The 24,300-nt window shown below is 39.5% G+C and overlaps 1 protein-coding gene across 4 annotated transcripts in view; it reads left to right on the top strand.

Annotated features, from left to right (window-relative positions):
- The first annotated feature begins 4,966 nt into the window (after positions 1 to 4,966).
- Positions 4,967 to 24,300, top strand: part of afap1l2 (actin filament associated protein 1-like 2) — a 33,774-nt gene continuing 14,440 nt past the window's right edge. Inside the window, exons 1-3 of one of the 4 annotated variants that reach the window (XM_067488240.1) lie at positions 4,967 to 5,490; positions 17,691 to 17,819; positions 21,558 to 21,623. In XM_067488240.1, coding sequence (XP_067344341.1) covers positions 5,475 to 5,490; positions 17,691 to 17,819; positions 21,558 to 21,623 — 211 coding nt within the window. In that variant the 5' untranslated portion in view covers positions 4,967 to 5,474. Of the gene's footprint in view, positions 5,491 to 15,960; positions 15,981 to 17,690; positions 17,820 to 21,557; positions 21,624 to 24,300 lie in introns of those variants that run through there. The other 3 variants (XM_067488243.1, XM_067488244.1, XM_067488241.1) reach the window with 3 other exon arrangements.

Raw genomic sequence — 24,300 nt, 5'->3', positions numbered from 1 at the left:
ATCCTCAATAAAGATCAGTAAGGCTGTTCTCAAATTATTCATGAAGCCCACACAATGCCACCACCTTCACCACTACCACTGAAACATGAGCATATCAATTCTTCCTTCACACTTTCCATTTCCATTTCCATCACTCTGGTAGATGTTAATCTACAGACTTTTTTTATAGTTATTTCTGACCTTTTTTGACTCCTTCTGCTGATAAGGGGTTTTGATCTTGTGGTATGGCCTCTGTATTTCTATTTATGGTGCTTTATTAGAATGGTATATTGTGATTGTTAACCTTCACCACTGCCCTGTGGAGGATGATGTCACTGGCTGGTTTAGGATTTTTGTGCACAGACCTGTGCTGTGTTGTTCAGTACAGCAGTGGTTTCTTTCTATCTGAGAAAATTCCTAATTGTTCCAGTTGCATAGGCTATACCCACTGTTTGTGCAATGCCTCTTATTATTTCCCTCTGTTTTCTCACATTTGAAATGGCTTGAATTCCTCCTCCGCCACATACTAGCTGTCTATCTGCTGTGATACTTATTTCACAGAAAACTCATATTGAGCTCTTCAGTTAGTTACATTATAAATTCAGGTCATAATCCATCTCGATGTTCCCCAAACAAAATCTTCCATTCAGAAAATATTTAAGCTGTCACAAAAGGTATTGCCTCAACATTTTCTCAGCCTTCACATGAGTCACACACACACACTGAAATCTGAAGAACAGGTGAAATTGGTAGACGTTACTGTGAACCTGATCACACATGAGCTAAAAACAATATTATTGCACTATGACTTAACAGCCTTCTGCGTAAGCCACAGGAGCGCGTGTTGACGTTTAATCAGGTGCTCACTCCTCTGGGGTGCAGGGAACTAGGCACCATCTTTACAAGGTGTATCGTGTCCGAAGGCAGTGCCCTCTGCATTCTTGGTCTAAATGTTCTTTAAACAACAGGGAGGAACCACAGAATCAGGGGATTCAGCTTTTGGTGGAAAGTCCCAGATATAACAGCAAAAAAAAAAAAAAAAGGCACACACTTTAGACCAGATTAGATGAAAATTCCTAAAGAAATGTGGGGTCTCTTTTCATAGGATTGGTGGTGCATTGTGTGTCTGTATACATGTGTGCAAACAAGAGAGAGGCCCCTGATTTGAAGTTGAATCAGTCACCTTTGTCCTCTGATTCACAGCTGAGGAATGCTCTTTGTGCTCCAGTCAGCAGGAGAAAAGAAGAGAGCAGCCCAGTCTGCAGTTGTACCTCTGACCCCAAAAATGCACTCTATTAAAAGTTCAAGTGTCCATCTGACCCACTTTGAAACTTTTAGCACAGTAGTTCCACACCTACATACAAATACCACACACAGACATACGGACAAGCATGAATACCCTACATTATCCAAATCTAAATGTTGAAGATGCTAAACCTCCTGTACGGCCAGGGGGCTTCGAAAGGTTTTTTTCACATGAGGAATTCCCCTGCTAAATTAATCAGACAGTTACTGTGGACAGAGAGACAAAGTGGGGGAGAGAAAGCTGGACCACACTTGTTTTCAATTCATGCTGAGCCATCAAGCCTGACTCACATTCTTTTACGGTGGAAAGTGAAGAAAATGACATCATCTCATCTGCTGACTTCTAACTGACCTGTCTGAGGTGAGGTGAAGTCTGCACAGAGGTTCACACTGATAGAAGTTCAAAGCCTGCAATGATAGAAATCACTACATCTACACTATATTTAATGTATTTCTTTTAAAGGTAAAAACATTTGTTCATTGCACATCCCCTTTGACAAAGATGTGCATTCTTAGCTTTGGAAAATGTCCATTCAAGATCCACTTACTAGCACATGTGAGTCCTTTGAGAAAAACTTCCATCCATTGATCACTGATGAAGACAGAAGCTTAAGGTTAAAAGTTGTGGAAAAACGTACTCTTCAGTTCAGGCAAGTTTCAGCAGAAAGAGGCAAAATTATACACTGTGTGTGTGTGTATGTGTGCATGTGTGTGTGTTTGTGTTTGGATCTTTCACAGCTCAATCAATAAATTGCCACTGCATAATATCCTTGCTGAATTGTGGCCTGTTGTTGCTCTTACCCACTTATACAGTATTTTCACAATAAATGAATGTGAACAAGTACATTGATCTTGAATATGTAACCTTAGCATCCAAGTTTACCACTGTATAGATTTTTAGGGTAACTCAAAATGCGACTTTTGGGACAACTTACAAAGCATTCAAACAATTAGATGTATTAAAGGCTCTATGATGTCATCTGGAAGAGTCAACACGATGGTATCATCTGAATTACAAAAAAAAAAAATCTAAAAGATTTCAGCCAGAAGCAGAGAAATAGTTTGATATGGACAAGATAGAGGGAAGTTTAATATCATTCGTTAACTTAACCAGGATCATTATTAAAAATGACATACATTCATCTTTGAGTCTTGTCATTTAAAAAAAAACATAATTGGTTGTATTTAAATATATGTTTTCAGTGATCGCAATAAAGTTACAAGTTTTTTTTTATTTACTCATCAAAACTTAAGAAATAAAGATTTGAGTCATGACCTTGTCAGTAACATCCTCAAGCTACGCCTTTGTTTATTTACAGATTTTAATCGTCTTTCTTATCTCTTTTTTTCTCTTTTGTCTATGGTTCTGCAACTGTGAGTTTATCTTGATGGTACTTAATCAGCTACAGTGTTTACTACAGTATGTTTTTATCTATCATCATGATTGTTCCAGAGCCAGAAATGATAAAATCTTTGACATACTTTTGTGCTTACAGTGCAGACTGTCAGCTTTGAGGGTTTGGTTTAAAAGATTAAATTAACTGTTAAACAATTCAAACCATATTTATTTGTATAACAATTATTTTAGTGGTAAATGGTCTGCACCTATATAGCACTTTTCTATCTATTGGCACTCAAAGCACTTTACATTGCTTCTCGTTCACCCATTCGCACTCACAATCACAATCAGACACACTCACACTCCAATGGGGGAACTGCTATGCAGATGGCCAACACTCACCGGGAGCGACTAATTTGGGGTTCAGTGTTTTCGACGTGCGAACGGAGGAACCGGGGATCGACCAACAACTGTGGGATTGGTGGACCACCCACTCTACAGCCCGTGGCACAGTCTCAAAAGTATTTGGACAAACTGACATATTCGTGCCTTATATTGTCTGTTTGAACACTGGAATTCACAGACATTCCCACTTTCTTCAGCAAGTGAAATACAATACAGCTGGATCTTGTCTCATCTGTCTGTAGGATGTTGTTGCAGAACTGCACATGTTTTGAACACACTCTTGTGTCACTGTCCAAATAAATATGAGCTTAACTGTAATTACTGTACATCTAGTGTTACCTTTCACTGTTTTGGCAGGTTTAAAACCAGAAAATTAGAAAATGCAGACATGGCTATAAACCTGGCCTTACAGGATTAGGTCCACACTAATAAAGCTTCCTGTGATAAACACTTTTCAAACTGGGTCACTGCTCTAGTCAACTGAGTGACTACAAAGAAAAAAAAGCCTGACAACACACAAGTTGGAGGGTGCTCTAGTAGACCCACAACACTGTACGTTCACATGAGAAAATGTTCAGTGGAATTTGTGGCTTTTATAGCCCATGTCCTCAAAAACATTTCTCCAAACACACACACACACACATCCATGTCTCCTACATAGTTTCCATGGGTGTGTGTGTGTAAGAAAGGCTGAATAAAACATCCACAGGTGAATCACATCTCTATATCTGGAAGAACTACTGTGGTCATTTCACAGCTGGGAATATGTATTAGAAACTAACAACGCAGTCTAAACTCTCTCAAGATTCTGGTTCCACAGAAAGATAACAAGGCATTCCACAAACATACCACAATAACGTGGTCACAAGTAAAATCACCTGCATTTCTGAAAACAGACTAAAGTAGTGTTCAAAATAACACACTTGTTTAAATGTAAGAGACTACAATAGTGAATTTCAGCCCTTTACTGGATGATATATCACACTCCCCACCATGAGTTGGTCCATCACCAAACCTGTAAGGCAGGAAACAGTGTTTGATGAGGGCATCTGAATATTTTAGAGCTCCACTCCATTACCATTTCTCAGACAGGTTCAACCCAATTCCAGGCTTCTTTTCTCAGTGTATATGTGCTTGTTTGGAAGTCCATCCCTTGTTAGTGCACTCCTCCAGGAGTCCCACAGTCCATGTTACTTATCTGTTTGATTTAATAATAATAAATGTTAGTGAGATTGGAAAGAAAACTGAAATGAAAGGTCAGGCGTTGTGGCATAATTTTTCTTAAAATGTCTAGTTTCATTGACAGTTAGACATGTTATGTTAACATTAAAAACCCTTTAATAAAACAAAATGGAGAATCACACAGTTTATCAGGTGTTTCTCGCATGGTGACAAAATTTCTCATTTGAAATTTCTCATTTGAAAGTAAATGGTGTTCCACCTCCGCCCACCTTCCTGTCTGCAACATCATATCGGACAATTGGCCATTAGGCAGCATCAGAAGCCTTCACCGGAATAAGCATGTTTCCTAACGGTGGTTTTACTTGTGCAAACCGTGACGAAGCTTTGCTCTCAGCAGCCGCATTAAAGCATGGGTAAACGCTTTACGCACCGTGCGTCTACGGTGGCCAAAGTAAAAAAAAAAAAAAAAACATTAGCCAAGTGGAGCATAAATACAAACCACAGGAAAAGCCTGCATGCGTTTTAATCATCTTGCGCAGCGTTTTGTGTTACTGCGCTTTACATTCCTCTCATGCCTCCACCCGGTCACGGCTCTCCCACGGGGGTGCGCAGTTGTTTAGACAGAGAACTTCACTTCTCTGTAGCGAGACAGAAACCAGTGGCTCTGAAAGCCCAATACTAATCACCATTATCTTTCAACAGGTCTTAGTTTAGTTCCTACACTGCCCTACATTTCCTCTGGTTCTGATCAGGCATGCATTGGGCTGCCTTGTTTGCCTTGATTCTATCAGCATATGATCCATGTTTTCATTTATTTAAAATAAATGTAGATCTATACATTTTTAACAGCAAACGTACCATCCAAGAGAACAACAGATTTTATGTTAATGTGCTGTAGACATCACAGTGTCACACACATTAGTACATTTCTTTCATTCAGTTCTGGGAGTCTTTGAATGGCACCTGGAGGTCCCCAGTTTGAGGAGCAATCGAGCTGCAGATAGTCTGGATGCTGCAAAGTGGGAGGAGGTGCGGCAGAGCAGATTAGGAAGAAGAGGAGAGCGCTGTTGTTCCACAGCTCTGTCGGTCTGGGAAGCCCAGAGAGTGTGTTGTCGAACACGGCAGCGCCGGGGCTACATTCCGCCACACGCCGATCTCCCATCACTCACAAACTTGCCTACAAACTTTTAGGATTGTTTGGTTTTATGTGCGGAGGACCGAGAGGGATTGTTAAAGGTAAAACTGCGAGCGTCTCTGCGAGGCAATGGAGAAGCACAAAGGTAAGAGGATCTTTGAACTTTGTGTCAATAACATGGGACACGAACGCTGACTTCTCGTTGTGACTGTGGACAATGCATCCTTGTTAACTCGCTGTAAAACTGACTTCTGTTAAACAAACACTTCACAAAAAGTTTTGGGTGGAAAAAAACACGACCAAAACCGACTGTTTGTTTTATACAGTAAGCCATTCAATGTCATGTATTGATTTTGGCTGCATTCCTGTTCAGTCGATTGCATTTTGAAAACGAAAGATTTTGTTTCTTTATTTTGTGTGTGTGTGTGTGCGCGCGTTGGCGCATTATACTAGACACACAACACAATCTATAGCTTCTGATAAGCTTTAGTAAACGTTGGTAACATTGTTGCACATATTTGGAAACTTGTCACCTGCCACCAGCAATAATCAACATGCCCCAGGTGGTTGCTGAGCCCACTAAAATATATAGGCAGTTTTGGCAGCCCGGTGCTTTGTAGGCAGCTTTTTGGGCATCAAGTCCTCTGATTCAGCAGACTCAAACTACTTGGAGTTGAATGCCCCCTGTTTTCATCAAGAATAAGAAGATGTGCGGCTTATCCCTATCCGCCTCTCCTCCAAGTGGGCTCTGAAAAGCCGTTTACACTGTGGCTACTGATGAATTCCAATAGCAGCAACATTGTTCTCACAGCATTCTTCAAATTCCTGTGGTTATTTGTCCATGAGGGATGAGCAAGGTCATTTAATACTTCCCGATTGACATAAACAAAGAGTTTGAGCCAAAATGTTGAAATAAGTTAGTAGCGGGATGAGTGGCACTTCACCTCATTTCGAAAAGGATTGAGCCAGATGCCAGCTAGAGGGGAGGTTAGTTACAGACTGTCTTAGGACTGATGGAATAAACATTACTGAATGTGATCAAACCCCCCCCCCCCCACTCAACCTCACGGATCTGGAGGAAACTCTGTGAAGCAACTGGCTGGACTAGAAAAAAATGGCAACAGGTCAAACGGGAATGGAATCACCACAGTCTGTAAGACAACAAACTTACATTCCCGTCCTCCAGCTGACTTGACAACCCATTCCCGTTTATACCCACACAGTTTCAGCTCTCTGAGAGTAAATAGTGTTGCAACCAGCCAAATGTGCTGATCCATGATACTGTGAGGGGATTTCATTAGTAAGGAGGAGGCTTTGGTTTGGCATGTGTTCACTTCATTCATTCACCTACAGCTAAAGCAAGTGGTTTATTAAATGATCAGACAAAGATTTTGATATGGTTACACTATTATATACTATTTTAAGACCTATACAATAATTACAGTTGTAAAAAATATAAGGGCATCTCACTGTCATATTTATATTGTGGACTGATTACATTCATGAGATTACACGGGAGCATGTGCTGTTCAGCTCATTGCGTCTACCTGCAACTGGCATAGCTGACACTCCAGGGGGATGAATTGATGTTACGAGGAGCAGTGTAATATTCATTTGTTTTCTAATTTGGTTTCAGAGGGGAGCCTCAATTTTATGTCTAAGATGCTTTTGGGGATGGTAGAAGGGAGACATGAGCAGTCAGCGTATAATTAATCCCACAAAGAGCGAGCTGAAGGCAGGTAGAGTGAGGTACCTGATAGTTACAGAGTGCACGCTGGTGTGTATTGCTGAAATGGGGACAGGAGTGTACTCTTTTGGCAGCTGTATGCAGCAGCACCAGGACACCAAATTAGATACGAACAGCCACAGGCAGAGAGTCGAGGGGGTACAGTCAAGGGAAACCTGGGAAAATCTGTGGAAGCCAACAACAAAGCGAGGCATTGTTTAGGATTCTGGATATGCTCCGTGTTTCTCAAACCTGACTCATGCTCGTTGTGTTCCAGAGAAAAGCTTCAACTTCTCACACCTTCTGCCAAAGACGGGATCAAATTAGTCAAACCACCTGGAGCTGGGTTTGGTTTGAATGACCTTCGGGGGCCATGATTTGACATATTTGAGAAACGCTGTTACAGTGGAGCCAGAGATGACTGGAGCACTTTTGATGAAATTATTGGCTCATTGGTCACTTTGCTCAGCAGGCGAATGATTCATCTCACTAAACTAGGCTACTTCAATCATATGATGAAAAATATAAAGTTTTCTTACACGGTTTTCCTATAACAAGTTTACATAATGGATGGATGGATGTGTTTATCTCCCTTGAAAGCCTTCCAGTTTTGCTTTTCATATTATGAAGTATCTCACCTGTTTCTGGGTGCAACATTCCTCTGCTGAACTCAATATGCTGGTTTCTTGTTCTTTGCAGCTGGGTTTCAACCGCAGAAGCGAAGGGATCTATGACTATATCTCTTTTTCTTGCCTCCATCATCAGACGTTTTCTCCAACAATGATCTGATTATGAGATCAGTGCCAGAATAAAATGTAAGAAAACTGGAGGCAGACTGACAGGCGCATTGATGGACATTTGAAGAAGCTGAGACCCAATGAACTTCTATGCAGTTTTAAATCAGATTGACTTTGTCTGGATTTAAAGAAGGTTGAATGATGATGCCATTTAAATAAATGTTAACAGCAAGATAATCCATCCAGTATTCAAGACATTTTACTAAAAGTCACCAATTTCATATGCATGTTAGCACCAGAGAGGAAGTCAGGGGTTCACACTAGTCATTATTATTGATCCTCTGGGGACAATGATTATGATGGATTGCCTTGGGCAACATCCAAGGATGCTGATAACAAGGGGAAAAACTGGACTAGTAGGTTTGACTTACTGGAAGCTCAGCCGGGGCAGGCTACTTACATGTAGGCCATCAGGACTGGCATGGGGTCTGCTGGTTTACTTGGATGTGTGTCACGGGCTGTGCTTGCCGACAGGGAACGAGTGGAGCATGGGTAATTCAGGAAGCAGGACTGGGCTATAAAAATGATGAAAAGGAAGACGGTCTTCCTGCTCAGTGGAAGTAGGGGGGCTCTGTGTGAGTTTGGCCCTTTTCACCCTCTGGGTCTTGTTCTTGTACATTTTCAACACATCAAACAAAGCTCTTTCATTGGATAGAGAAGCTCTGCAACAGATCTGTACTATGTTTTTTTTTCTTTCATCTCACTAGGTACTCTTATGAAGCAACAGGTACTTAGAACAAGAGATCAGGCGTTTCTTTGTAATTATACAAACATGCACATTTAGTTGTTACTCTCCCTGCAGCTCCTTCTGTATGGGATAATAACTGAGCAGGGAAGCCTCAGGTGGGAGACTGAGGCGGCATCGCTAGTTAGTTTTTATTTGTCAGCAGCTGCTTCTAGTCTGTCACTTTCTCATCAAGCCAAAGCTGCAGAGTCTTATAAAGTGTCACTTTTACATACATATGCAGCTGAATATCCGTATGTCTTAATTGAAAAATGACCCTGGCAAAATTTGCCTTGGCAGAGTGATATACAGTATATATGCACATCCCAGGTTTGACAATATGTAGAGAGCAATGCCTTTGACTGTGTGTGGGGTCCTGTTATAGGAGGAATTGTTTTTTGGGAAGAGATGGAGATTGTAGGACGGATGAAGGCAAGGTGCTGCGTTAAGAGGTGGAGGCGGAACCATACTGAGCGTCTTCTGCTTGGCTGGCAGAGTTTTAATCTCTGTCTGAGTTGTTGAGGGAGACGGTTACAGAGTTGTGTGTTATTACATGAACATCACACTGCTGCCATTTCCAGGCAGAGACAGCCAGCGTAACTAGTAGTTAAGATACGTAACATAAGTTTTCTGTAGGTTTCCCTCATCTGCACAGGTCAGAAAATGCTGTTTGGATATAAACTTGTGTTGTTTATGAAAAGAAAATACACTGTTGCCCGTAAAGTTGGAATAAAATAACTTGTACCCCTTCTCATGACATTATTGTGACAATGTGATTTATTCTTGATAGGGTATATCTTCTTGAAACTTTATTGATTAGTCTCTTCCAAACATATCACAGTGAAAATTAAAACACAATTAACATTTGCAAAAAAGAGGGATGCGTCTGAAAACAAAATTATTCCAACTTTTTGGGCAACAGTGTACATTTCTCAGTCATATGCAGGCAGCACAAAAAGCTTTACACACAAAACTAAAATATCATGCCCCTAATGAATGTGCTGCCATATCTTTAGCAGTTTAGCTCTGTTTTGGTTTATGTTGAGCTCAAAACACCAAAGCAATTGCTAACTATAAAACACTATTTGTACATGCAGTGGAGGGAAGTGACGGGGAGGGGTTCAGTACCATTAGTGTGTAACTTTAATATCAAAATTTAGGCTTTGGTGAAGTACTTGTATCTCTATACAGTATAGTCCGTAGATTGTTTTCTGTGGACAAACTGTTTTTCATTACTCTCCAAACTTCACTTTGATTCATTTCCGACTTTCCTCTGTCTCACATACACATGCAAACATCATGTCATCTTGCCTCTAAGCCAGAGTGTTGAACAGGCAGTTCAAGCCTTCATCTGCAGGGACTATAGTAACATGCATTGCATCCTAATCAAGACAAAGTTGCTCAAGTAGACCAGGGCCCCTTCCTATAAAGATTTATTTGGATTTTGAAGCTCATTAGCATGTTCCAACTACAAACTGCCTGATTTCTCTAAGGACCTAGCAAAAAGCCTCAGCATAACTTAGACAGCAAAGATCTAAAGAAAAGACTAGGAACCACAAAAGAATGTTGGGATAGATAATGCATGAGATGAGCAAAGGCGAGCTTTAATTGTTGTGGCAGAGGGAAGATGAAAGGGGAGACTCTTGAAAAGTAAAGTAGCTTCTGTCTTCAGTATTTGTACCTTTTGTGAAAGGTTAACACCTTAATCTGTAGCTCGAGAGCTGGGGAATCACTGCTGTGTTACTTGCAGTGTCTTTCACCAATCCCACTTTTTTTCTGTCATTCGACATTGAAACCCCTGTTTCCTTTTTACATTGTCTTCCTTCTAATCGCAATGATCTGCATTTTAATTGTGCTCAGCATGAAGCCTTAAATATATTTGAAAGGCAATTTGCTATGCAGACAGGACGGCCTGCTCCAGGGATTATGCCTCAGAGGTCTATCAAAAACCAAGTCGGCCAAGATAAACAGTGATGATGTGATCAAGTGATGATGCCCTCAACAGTGTCGTATCAAATCTAATTTGCTTTCAATCACTGGTCTGTGATCAGATGAGGGCTGCAGCGTCAAGTGACTGATACGTTCAATTTTGCAGTTTTACTTGACAGTGAATCTGCAATGACAGTTCATAATGACATAATGAGCAGTTTTGACCCTGTGTCTCGTATTGAGACATTTTAAAGCAACAAAGTTGTATGGTAATATCTAATATTTATCCTAAGATAAATCAAAAAAAATTATTTCCAACTCTAAGTACTCAAAATTCTCACTATTAATTGCAGGTTTAAACGTATTCTTCCTCTTTTGATCTTTCTATTTTATATATTTGCATATTTGTATTTAGGAGTTATGGTGTCAAATAAGTAATTCATAAGGAAGTTGAACTGTTAAAGGAAACGAACGATAACTAGCACTGTAGTTATAATTAGATTAATAATCTCTTTTTATTTGGTTTTTGTCTGACTCACACATTTAAGATGCTCTCTGTCTTGAGCTGTTAAAAATAAAATCTGTCGGGGTCCTTATTTTACTGCTGTTTTAAGATTCTCGGCATGTTCTTGCTTTTACAGGGGCAAAGTCTTTTGTTTTACGGTTTGTTCCAGATAAACCTGCGATAACAATATTTGCTAACGCTCATTATAGGCAAGGGTTTGTATTTGCTCTCACTGAAAAACATAATTTCAAAGTCAGTGGAATGTTGACACAATGTTAGAAGGAGAATTATATCTTATCTGGCTTCACTTTTCCCTTATCACTTGTGTCACTTTGTCCACTTCTTTCCAAAGTTCCTTCAGTGTTGCTATCAGACACAGGCGGACCTTTTTTTTTTTTTCCCTGTGGTTTCTATGGAAAAACACCAAAATCTGCCATGTCCACACAATCACAGTCTCACAGCTGATCCCAGCATGCTGCAGAGACAGAGAGAGAGCACGGTGCTTGCCAATAGCCATCAGACACCAATCAAACTGCTGTTTGATCCTTTGTTCAATCTTTGCCAGGTATCTGCCACTCTCACTAGAGGAGGCTCAGTCTGGAACAAACCAACCATACGTGGTTCCTTCTTGCAGTTGTTCATGTTGAAACTGACCCAAGGTCCATATCATTTATGTGATTCCCCCCTGGAAGAATTGTTGTGTAAGAGACAAATGATGAGGGAAAAAATCAGATCTGTTTCTTACTATTGTGTTTAGTACCTTTTCTCCTCCTTTTCACCACTTCTCTTTTAGGTGGAGATGTTGCTATATAAAAGCAGTGCTAATTATTATTTTCATGCAATTATATTGTAATAAGGATATAACACAGTGAAGAGTTTTACCATCTCACCTTTGTTCTTTTAAACATGTAATTAGATTTCAAGTATATTTTCAAACCTAAATAACACTCACAACAGCTTAAAATTGGGTGGCACATTATTTAAAGGGGTTTAAACTTAAAAACCTTTTAAAATACATAGCTAATTCACCATTTTGTTCTGGAAATAGTCATAAACAAATACAAATAAAAAAAGTTGGGCAGAGGTAAAAATCCCTTCTTTGCATGAAATCTCCACCTAGTTGCATCTGCTAGAAAAAATGTTATTGTGACAAAATATATGAAACCATCTTAAATGTACAGAATAACACAATTTTATCTTTCTGTGATAAATGTATCTATCAGCTTTAGATTTGCTCAGTTTTTCTTGTGTTGAAAGTGAAACAGTAGGTACCTACCACTTTGTCACTGTGGCCAACCAGATTTTGGGGTTGGACAGTGCCACGCCAGGACACCCCTCTGGCTCTGCCCCTGGACAGATGTTCAGCTGGGTCAGCAAAGAGAACTTTCCAATTAGGTGCCAATTAATCACCATCTTGAGTAATAATAGTTGTGTGTAAGAAGAAAAGTTTTGGGAATTCACAAAAAGCTTGAAGCTATTTAGTCTTGAGTTTTTTTAGCTGAACTGATTTAAAATGCATTTTATCTGATTATTGCTGATTATTAAATCACAGTGTGGAGTGCTGTTGGGCATCTCACTGGCAGCAGTAAAGTGCGTGGAATCAGCCTGAGTCATGAAATTAATAAAGAGGAACTTTTTGGCCTCAAGGTACAAGAGATACATAATGTTGATGCTCTTTCATTCTGCCACTGTGATTAGTATTTGGAGACACGCATTACGGCAGAAAGACCTCATGAAGACACTCAAAGAGTTAATTGTGGAGTGAATAGATAGATGTAGGTGGGGGCTCAGGTGTATGGATAAAAAGAAACATGGGCGAATATCAAAAGACACAGACAGACCTGTTGTATAAAGGCTCAGTATGTGTAGCAGTTACTTTTTTACAAGGCAATGAGAGCACATCTGTGACTATTTTCAACATCTGCACCACATCCCGAAATATGACTGTGATTCAGAGAGGAAAGGATGTGTCCCAAACAGACCTCAACCAGCAGCTCCAAGCTGAACAAGCAAGACCATCTTACATTTCAGCAGCATTTATTGCATCATCAGATTGAAGCAATGTTACAGTTTTGGTTTTGGTTTAGATTTTTTGTTTTTTTACTGTCCGCTGATTTTACTTTTTATTTTTTTCACCAATGATCAAAGTTATAAACTTCACTAATGCACAAATATTGCATCAGTAAAAAACAGGATATTTCCTCGAGCATGGATTGATATGCAGAGATTTGAGGAGCTGCTTTGAAAGTGGGACAGATGGAAGGAGATGGTGAATGCATGACAGGAAGCAAGAAAACAGGGCTAGTTTGATTTGTAAAATAATACTGGCCTGGGGTTGTTTCGGCTATTTAAAGGACTCAGGGAAAAAGTCCCAAGCAGCATCAGTTTAACCTGGAAGCAGTGTAGTTGATATAAGAGGTCATGCCTGCCTCATTGACTTAATAAAACAAAATGTGCTCGTCTCTGCTAAGATGTTGCCCATCAGTGTTGATTCAGGGCCTCAAGCTTCTCGGAACAGGAAACGTTGCCAGGATCCTGACAAGACCCTCTTGTTCAGCAGGAGAGTTGTTCAAATTTAACCAGATGAACGAGGAGGAAGACTTGAATGAAAAACCCTTATTCAGACATGTTTTTGTCTTGTTGACTGTAATCCTATTTTTGTCTTCTTCATTCCTCAGCTGACCTTTTACAGAACATTAACATCGATCCAGTCACAAATACTTTTGCATCCTATGTGACTCAGTGAAGTTTCGAAATCACATATAAAGTTGAAACCAGATGTTTACATACACTGTTTAAAAAGACATATAACCTTTTTTTCCCTCATTTCTGACATTCAACCAGACTAAACATTTCCTGTTTTGAGTTAATTAGAATTTTGGTTCTATTTGCTAAGTGCTAGAATGATGAGAGAGAGAATTTTTTATTACTTTATTCAAAGTCAGAAGTTTACATACACTATGATCACTCATCAACAATTTGGAAAAGCCCAGATGGTGTCAGGGCTTTGGATGCTTCTGATAGTTTAATTGACAACATTTGAGTTAATTGGAGACACACATGTGGATCTATTTTTAGGACACACCTCAAACATACTGCTTCCTTTTCTGGCATCATGGGAAAATCAAAAGTAATCAGCCAAGATATCAGGAAGTGAATTGTGGACCTCCACAAGTCTGGTTCAACCTTGGGTACAATTTCTAGATGCCTGAAGATGCCACATTCATCTGTTCAAAGATGAACGTGCTGTGTTCTGAAATGTGTGTATCAACCCCAGAACAAAAGCAAAAAGTTGTGTAGATGCTGGGTGAAGCTGCCAAGAAGGTCATTGAAACGAGTCACAGGCCTGAAAGGCCCATTACTCAAAAATCAAGATAAAAAGGTTTGGGTGCAATTGGTTCCTCCAAATGACAATGACCCTAAGCATTCTGCCAAATAAGTTACAAAGTGGCTTAAGGACAACAAAGTCAATGTTTTGGAGTAGCTATCACAAAGCCCTGATCTTAATCCTATAGAAAATCTGTCGGCAGAGCTGAAAAGGCGTGTGCGAGCAAGACGGCCTACAAACCTGACCCAGATACACCAATTCTGTCAAAAGGAATAAGCAAAAATTTCAGCAAACTATTGTAAGAAGCTTGTGGAAGGATATGCAAAATGTTTGAACCAAGTCATCTGGTTCAAAAGCAATGCTACCAAATACTAAGGAAGTGTATGTAAACTTCTGACTTTGAAGTAAGTAATAAAAAAGTCTCTCTCTCTCATTATTATGGCATTTAGCAAATAGAAATAATTTAAAAAATACAGAAAAAGATATGTCTGATTTAATGTCAGACGGTGAGGGGAAAAAAGGTTGTCTTTTTAAACCGTGTATCTAAATATGTGGTTTCAACTGCATGTTGTACTGTTATAAGATGCACGAACACATTCATTTTCATGCACCGTCAACATCAAAACGTTTTTAGTAAGTCAAGGTTATCAGCTTCCTACTCACAGGGCAGACAGGAGGTTAGCAGCTGTGCTAGAGATGACTGTTAAAGATTAAATATAACCTAACATTTGTGGTCCAGCTGAACAGACAGACTTGCAGATAGAGATGCATGCAAGACATGCATAGATTCTGCTGATTACTGTTGGAAGGCTGATAAAAATATTTTAGACAAACAGAAAGAAAGAGCTTGCTTTTATCGATCACAGCCAGCGTCAGACAAGGACACAAGATGAGAGCATCGCTGATAAAAAGAAAAAACCTCTGTGGGTTACAACTAATATTTCACAAAGCATTTGTCATCTGTAATCTCGAACCGAGTCTTTGTGCTTATATCTGAAAGAATACCGCGGCAGATTCCACTGTAATCACCAGTTTATATCAACAGCACATGTCACTTATCTGTCAACTTAGCAGAGCACTATTTCAAACTCAATATGAGTGGACATATGTGGGAGAAGTCAAACAAAAACAAAAGAGGAAGTACTGCCTCAGGCGCAAGGAAGAGAAATTTCCCTTGCACATGATTCAGATATTTGGTAACCTCAAATTAAACTTATTCAAACAAACTTAAGGATGTCCACTGTGCTCTTGATGCTTTTCTTACATGTCCTGTTTGAGGTGTTTTAATGGCAACAGACAAACACGTTTCCTTTGAAAACACTGTAGTACTCTGGCTGACTGATAGTTGACTTTTGGCCATTCTACAGAAGCGATTTGTTTATGCTGCTAAGGCTGCGGTCACTCGCTGAATGTGCAGTGGGCGTCTGGCCAACCTGTAGCCCACAGAGACAGCCTGCTACAGACCCTGTCCTGTCAGCTGACTCTGTTTCCCAGGGTCTCCCAATCCAAAAGGCCATCTGAGTCAACCTCTGCAAACACACACGGAGGAGAAGCTGGAAAAATGTTTAGATTCATGCTGAGCAGCAAAACACGAGCAGCTAAACAACTATCAGAAATGTAATGAAAGTAAGTGTGTTGTTTTAATAATTACTGAAACGTTTGAAAACAGAAGTTCTTTTTTAAACTGAGTTTAATTACTTCACTTCCTCAGTTGGTGCATGCTTCTGCATGTTTTCAAGGATGAAGGTCCTTACATGGGGCCCCTCAGCGGACGTTAACTCGGCTTCAGTAGGAGTTGTTCAAAACCAAGTTAACGTTCCTGCAACTTTGGGAAAGTCTCTTTGAAGGCCTATCGTGGTGTGACACCTTATGTTGAAGAAATTTCCTCCTTCACTCAGGGTGTGTAATGTGTATTGGTGTAGGAAGAAAAAGGGAGGGCGCGAACATTTCCCCTGCAGGACTCGGCTAGTGATCAGTTTGAGGCGGAAGGAGCCACTAAAACAGATTAGCTGACAGTTTTAAAGGAGTTCAAAGAGAGAGGAGCAGTTTACTGTCCTCGTAGTTATGTGAGGAGCAGAGGAGTTCAAGTCTAAAATGGGGTCAGATAATTTTCATGTATAACTGGTATTTTTTAGTAAGGATTTGTAACACAACATGGAAGAGTCTTTAAAAGTCAAAACTAAATTTTATTTATATATCTAACACTTGTAGCATCCAATTAATCAGCTGAAAGCAATTGAGCAATTATAAATATTTGTGGTTTGGATTTAATGTAGTTAAGGTTCCAAGTTTTAATTTTAAAGGAGCCATTTGTGTCAAGTTCATGAGGCGATTAGCTGAATATAGCATAAACACTGGAAACGAGAGGGGACAGCTTGTCCAACTCTCTGTGAAACTAAAACAAAATACACCTACTGTAACACTGCCAGCACTTCTGCTTAATATTAGGATTACTATAGTAAGTTTTATAAAGGAAAGTAGACATGTAAATCACAAATCTAAATTGTGAAAAACTTTGCATCTGTTTATAACGTGAGCCAAATAGATGTGACGAAAAAGGTGATGGCACACATGTTGTGTGTGTGTGTGTGTGTGTGGGGGGGGGGGGGGGGGGGGGAGAGATTGTTTTTGGATTGCACTTTCTAAAAAGACTAAGATGTTAAGATGCTCCCATGTTTCCCCACCTTTTCCTGAAGTTGTGGTCTCAGCTTCTGGTGAAGTGCTCACACACTGAGGCCAACTGTAGCAAGGGGCCTATTCATGAGGCCAAGAGACAGTGGAGGGAAACACAAAGAGCTCCCCACACAGTGGAGAAAGCTGTGAGCTCAGAGCTGACCCCTGAAGGATGTGTGTGGGCTGCACCCAGACGCCGACTCCGACCCAGGCTCCTCCCTCCTCTGGACTTGACCTTTTAATAAACTCATGTGACTCCCCAAACGACATGCAACTGGCAATAGTACCCAGTGAATGACATGAAGTTTGAATGGATACCGAATGTTGCTGGCTAAAAACCTCCAATGAATCTCTCCCATGTAAAATGTTGGCAAACAACACAGAGCTCAAAACACAAAGGCCAAACTGTGAGAATGAAATAGCTAACAAACTAGCAGCTGAACGTAGTGATAAAAGACCAGATCTTGAGCTGAGCTTCTTCTTCTCAGTCATAAAAAAATAATATAAAGGATGCTGAATATCTCTGACAGTTCTGGTCTAAAGCCACCGTTTTTATGCTTGTACATTTTTTTTTTACAGCAATAAATGTGTAATAACATCCAGAGTGAAGGAATTTTTAATCTGGTGCACCTTTGAGACCTACATGTCTGTCTGTGTTTCCAGTGCTGGACCAGCTCCTGATGGAGCTCCACCGCTTCCTGCTCATCCTGGACAAAGAGACCCTGAGTGGGAATGCAACTATCCAGAAGGGCCTGCTCGCAGACCTCCTCCAGAGCTACAGTACTAACAGTGGTATGTGGAATTCACAGAAGAGTGTAAGGTGGTATGCGCGTGCCAGAATACAGATAGATTTTTTTAAAATTAAAAAACATGCATTATACTTGACTCACCAGCTCATTATTTTAAAGATTTAGTGCCAAACCGGTCACTGAGGAGTGCTTAACTTGACTCACCACCCATAATAAGTTTGAGCTTACAATACAACAATTACAATTAACACTTGGCAAATTAATAGAGGCAAGAAAAGAAAGGCCACTTTGAAACTGTATGACCATTTTTTTAACCTCAAATTTGATTGTGGATATTTAATGCAACTTTTTTTGGAAACCTATAACTTCTGTGACCAAAAACAAAACCAGCGTAGGAGTGAAATGTTGAAAACAAATCTTACATTCTCTAAAACAGTACCTCATGAAATAATAGCTGTGATTGGAAATTTACTTAAAGTTGTTCTGCCTGGTTTGAAGGTAGGCGTCTTGCTTTGTAGCAATGTAACTATGCGAACAGTGTGATTGTATTTAGTTTTAAATAGTCCAAATATTGATCACAGAACTTGCTGCTTGATGTTGTTGAGGCTTCTTTGCTTGCTTCATTGAAAGACAGTCTTTCATTTCTTAGCTAGATAAAATCTGGCCTGCTCTGTTGGAAGAGTTGACATTAACCACCTCTGGAGGCTGCAGGAAATCTTAGTGTTACTGTAAAATAACTATTACGTATGTAAATCTGTGAAAACCTTTATTTATTATTGACTACTGCTCAGATCCTAATGGTATGTTTAGTCACTTATAGCAGGGACTTTGGAAATTTCAGCCAGTTTGCCAATTGGTCTGTTGGCCAATTGGTTAACATTGGCCATGTTAGACAAAAACAGATAAATGAAGAATTTAAGGCTGTTTCTTAAAAAAAAAAAAAAGTGGTCAAAAACTTTCCTTTAAAAAACAATTATTCTTCCTTTCTTGCATTTCCTAATTTGGTATTGGTGATTACATGAGGAACAACGGTTGAGGTTTAACCACAAATGTTTGAATATGCCTCATTTAAGGGTTTTTCAGACCAACTCGCAGTCTGACTGTCTTTATGCTAAGCACCTTATGTAACATGTGGTCATTCACTGTGTTTCCCACAGTTCAATGAGCTTACAATGCTGGCAACATGACCTATGAGAAGCTATCAAGCAACCCATTCTGGTATATCTTTAGTATTTTAAATTCTCTGTAACCACCACATAACGATTATACTCCTGCAGGTTTCTATTAACAAATACATCTGGGATCTTTTATCCCATTTTGGTTGCTTAATATCTTGTTGCGGTGAGCAAAATAAATGTTGGACCTTTGTTTCTACCTTCCCAGCAACATTATTAGATTGACTTTTTTTTAAATTCAAATAAATGATTTCTGTCTGTATTAGATCTAGACTCACAGGCAAATTAAATTAATAAAAATGTCTCTTGCTTCAAGTATTCTTTCAAACAACTAAAGACAAGTTTATTTCTTTTAATTACTGGAGCTGACAGTCAACATGAAAATGCTGCAACTGCTGGTGGGCTGATATGATTTACGGTGCCTGGAAGTCAGTTAGTTACAATGTGAAAAAGTGCGACATTGAGCCTCGTTCCAGCCAAGGTGTGTGATTACTTGGGAATCATGAATATCACTGCTGATCCTTCAGAAACCCCAGCTTAATGCTGTGGTAGAGAAAAGTGGTGTGCAATCAACCCTGACCCAAGATATATGCTTTAATGCTAATTCTAGCCACAAAATTAGGCTTATTTGTTGTAGCAGCCCAGTTCTTAGAGTGATTAAAGCCAGTATCGGTTAAGCCACTTCCTTTATCCATCTCTGTCTGTCACACGCATACATACCCACAAACGCTAACCATCGCACACTAGCAGTCCTTCTTTTCCATGTTCAGTTCCTTGACTCGTCTCTCGCTACTTCCTCTCCTGGCTCCAAGCTGTATCATTTTTCCGAAGCTACATTTATCCTCTGGGGATGCTCACTTCCTTTCAGCAACCGTTTATAAATAGCATTTCAACTCTGTTCCCCTAAAATCTGTTTTCACTGTACAGGCAAAGCATAATTTCATTCTACTGCTGTTTGGTTTTACCTCACAATATCTATTTCAAAGGAAAAACCTTCTCCAGAATATCGCCCCAGGTTTTGAGTTTTGTTTGATTTCCTTTCTGGTCATAATCTTAGTCAGCTAAAATATTTAATTCAATTAAACAAAATACCTCAAAACTGTGGTGCAGCTCCGGAACAAATTCCCATAACAGGTTACAGTAACCAGCTGGAGCGCGCTGTACCAAAACCACAGGGTTTATTGTTTAAGAAAGACATTCATTCAAACTGTTTGTGTGGCAATGTTATGCTGATGTCTTTGCCAGCTTGTAATTACTCCACCATGTTAAGGCAGACGAGAAACCAAACAAAGTCTTTTTCTCACCACGCTGACTTCAGCACTGGTGTATGACACGAGGTTTCATCATCTCCACTTTTTTGCCTTAAATTATGCAAATGTTCACACTGAGTTCTAAGAGAAGTCAAATTCAGTTTCTAATGGCAGCACTGATAATTTGTCCTGTTATGTTCAACTCGTCTCACCATGTCCAACACTTAAATTCCTCGTCCATGTGGTTTTATTGATGCCACAGAAAACCACAACTTTGACTATAATTTCAATATCATTTTCACTTTAATTATACAAATCTCTCTGACCTGTTATGCCTGGTTAGATAAAAAGTGCTTTTTGGCATTTTTGGCATATTTGTTTTAACGTGAGCTCTGTAGAAGTCTATGCTCCTAGCATATGGGCCAGGTTCAGAAACTGTATTGTGTTTAGGATTTTCAAGAACTTCAAAGATAGACGTCATACAGTGCTCTATCTGTGCAGGCAAAGGGTTGTCTGTCTTTCTGTTTTCTGTCCAGTGAAGGACTTTAGTGGTAGGGGTGGGTGTCAATAATAGGCCCATCTGTCTGCACAATGGGGCACTTGTTTAAGCGAAATTCCCCTTTAACACTTTAGATATTTGATCATCAAGATGAAAGTTTATTTGGCACTTAGCTGAGTCAGATTTTCCTTATCGGCACAAAATTACAATTCATCCCAAAACAACATATTTTTGTACTTCTCTTGCGATCGTTTTCAGTTATATTGTCAGTATACAGTACAACACCAGCTGTACACGACAGGAGGAAATTCAATATTTTTAGCTGCTCCAGCTACCATGTCTATTTGATTGGAGATAAACTTTGTCTGCGATCTTGAAGAATGTTAGTTTTGGTGATTAATCTTTCTAAGGCAGCAGTACTGGCTGAAAATGCATGAAGAAAATAGTGCTCTAGCCTGAATGCACAATATAGCCAAGGTGGGCGACCTTTCACAATAAAGTCCAGAGGATTGAAAGAGCACAAACTCAAACAAGAGTCAGAGAAGCTTTTAACATCTCAATAGCTGGGTGTGTTTTATTGAGACTGCAGACTGATTGTGTTTTACATTTTGTTATAAGAAAAATGTAGATGTATCCATACTGTATCCATACATACTGTTAATTTTATATTATACTCTATATTCAATTATATATCAGAGAAAAATAGTGAATGTATGGTAAATGTTTATGTAATGTATCATGTAATGGCATTAAAGAGACTAGTTCTAGTTTCACAACTGCTTGTGGGCATTAAAAACCCACGAAGTATCTGTGCTCAGGTTTGCTGATCCTAACTCCCTTTTACTGCCTCTATGCAGGTGCTGACGAGGAGTATATCTATATGAACAAAGTCATCGTTACTGGAAAGGACAAAGATGAAAAAGGTGCGAATCTGAAGTGAGATTCTGATAATGTGGGTTGGTTTTGTTTTTCCTGAAACCTGGCTGAAATAATATATGTGTAATATTTGGTACTAAGGATCCAAAAGCAACAACCCGGGACACTGGTCACAGGTAGGTCAATGTTCAGGTTAATAACAAACCCGAGGTAACAAATAGCAGATCAGTGATGGACAGACACAGGAGAAAGGAAGCATAAGTGCCAAAACACCAAACTAAACCACCTCATGTGTTTCTAATGTTTTTTATTTAACTGTCAGGAATAATGCAATAATCCTACTTTGATAATTTCACCATTTCAGGAACACTTAACTTAATTATTTAGAATGCATTATCTCTTTAAAAGCCGTTGTGAAATAATATGCCACATAGAAAAAAAGGCCTTAAGTGTTTCTCTGAGGTTTTCCAAGTCGGTCAAACTGTTGCATACTTGTTATGTTTTTAAACTTCATGCTCGATTTCAGATAATACAAATGAATAGCATTCATGAGAGTAAGCTGCAACAAAAAGTGACCCCCTCAGCCCCCGCTACTCCCACCACCATTTCCTGTCTGTTTTTTTTGTAGTGCTGCACCATCTGAGTTTGACCTGTTTTATTTGGACAGCGAAGAAGAATGTGGTTTGAGCGAGTGGTAGACCTAACACATATTTTCTGCAGCAACGTCTGAAAAACCGCAAGACTTCTTTTCAAAGATACTGATGGAAAGTGGAGGCTAAAGTGTGATAACTAAGGCATCTCAGTCAATGGTCTTTGAAAAATCTAAACTTGTTCTAAATATACAAAAGAAGGACATTTTAGGTTTTATTGTTACAGCATAACAATAGTACTGTTTGTTGCAATGATGGTGATAGGAAAAGGATTTGCAACCTAATGCCTGGGTGTGTTTTTGCATTAATGTCGAGACAGACATTGTGGTGGGCGTTTTTTTTTTTTTTTTTAGGGGGTGAAACCTTTGCCCACACAGAAATGTGTGAAAGGTCTGAAAGTAGAGGAAGTATACTATGAGATACTCATCATTCCAACAAGGTACAAAGCTCAACCAAAAGGTGTATAAAACAGAACAAGATAAAGAAGAAAAGAAATATTTTTACTTTGTATTGAGTAGCATCACCTCTTTTCTACCCTTATTCATTTCACCAGAAGAACCTAACAACCAAAAATTTAAATGTATTTTATGTAATAGACCAACACAAAGTGGCAAAAGGAAAAGGAAGGGAATTTCCAATGATCAAAAATCTAAATTTCTTAAAAATAGATATCTGAAAAGTGAGGCGTGCATTTGTATTCAGCCCCCTTTACTCGGATACCACTAACTAAAATCTAGTGAACCAAGTGCCTTCAGAAGTCTTGAGTAAGTGTGGCACAACTGCAAACCTACCAAGACATGGCCGTCCACCTAAACTCACAGGCCAGGCAAGGAGAGCATTAATCAGAGAAGCAGCTAAGAAGCCCATGGTAACTCTGGAGGAGCTGCAGAGATGCACAGCTCAGTTGTGAGAATCTGTCCGCAGTATAGCTGTTAGTCGTGCTCTCCATAAATCTGGCATTTATGGAATAGTGGCAAGAAGAAAGTTGTTGTTGAAAGCAATAAGAAGTCGTTTGTGACAACCCATATGAGGGACTCCAGCAAACGTGGAATGAGGTGCTCTGGTTAGATGAGAGCAAAATTGAACTTTTGGGCCTAAATGGAAAATGTTAAATAATCTAACACTTCACATCACCCTGAACACACCATCCCCACAATGAAACTGGTGGTGGCAGCATCATGTTGTGGGGATGCTTTTCTTCAGCAGGGACAGTGAAGCTGGTCAGAGTTGACGGGCAGAGGGATGGAGCCAAATACAGGCCAATCTTAGAAGAAAACCTGTGAGTCTGCATAAGACTTGAGACTAGGGAGGAGATTCACCTTCCAGCAGGACAACAACCATAAACTTACAGCCAGAGTAACAATGGAATGGTTTACATCAAAGCATATTCATGTTAGAATGGCCCAGTCAAAGTCCAGACCTAAATCCAACTACGGATCTTTGGCAAGATTTGAAAACTGCTGTGCAAAGATGCTCTCCATCCAATCTCACTGAGTTTGAGCTATTTTGCAAAGAACAATGGGCAAAAGTTTCATTCTCTAGATGTGCAAAGGGGGTAGAAACACACCCCAAAAGACTTGCAACTGTAATTGCAGCAAAAGGTGGTTTTACTATTGACTCAGGGAGGCTGAATACAAATGCATGTCACACTTTATTTGTAAAAAAGTTTGAAAACCATTTATCATTTTCCTTCCACTTCACAATTATGCACCACTTCGTGTTGGTCTATCACATAAAATCCCAATAAAATACATTTAAATTTGTGGTTGTAAGGTGACAAGATTGGACCAAAAGCACCCTAGGTACCAAATGTACCTAACTAGCAGACCATTAGCATGGGATAGCATAGCAAAATAAAATCTGATTGCTCAATACTCCCCCCATCCACCCATTATCCAAACTGCTTATAAGTTTAGGGTTTGCAAGGGTACTGGAGTGTTTCCCTACTGTCTAAATACTTATTTTTAATAATAGTCTCCTAAACTGATAGGTCACAAGCCAGAAGGGCTGAGAAACACTGCTGCTCAATGGTCAAACAAAACCAACCATTTCTTAAATTATTTGTCCAATGTCG

The sequence above is a fragment of the Channa argus genome, chromosome 20 (assembly GCF_033026475.1).
Source record: "Channa argus isolate prfri chromosome 20, Channa argus male v1.0, whole genome shotgun sequence".
Taxonomy (NCBI): domain Eukaryota; kingdom Metazoa; phylum Chordata; class Actinopteri; order Anabantiformes; family Channidae; genus Channa; species Channa argus.
Note: the sequence above shows the minus strand (reverse complement) of the source record. Positions and strands in the feature narration are given on the sequence as shown.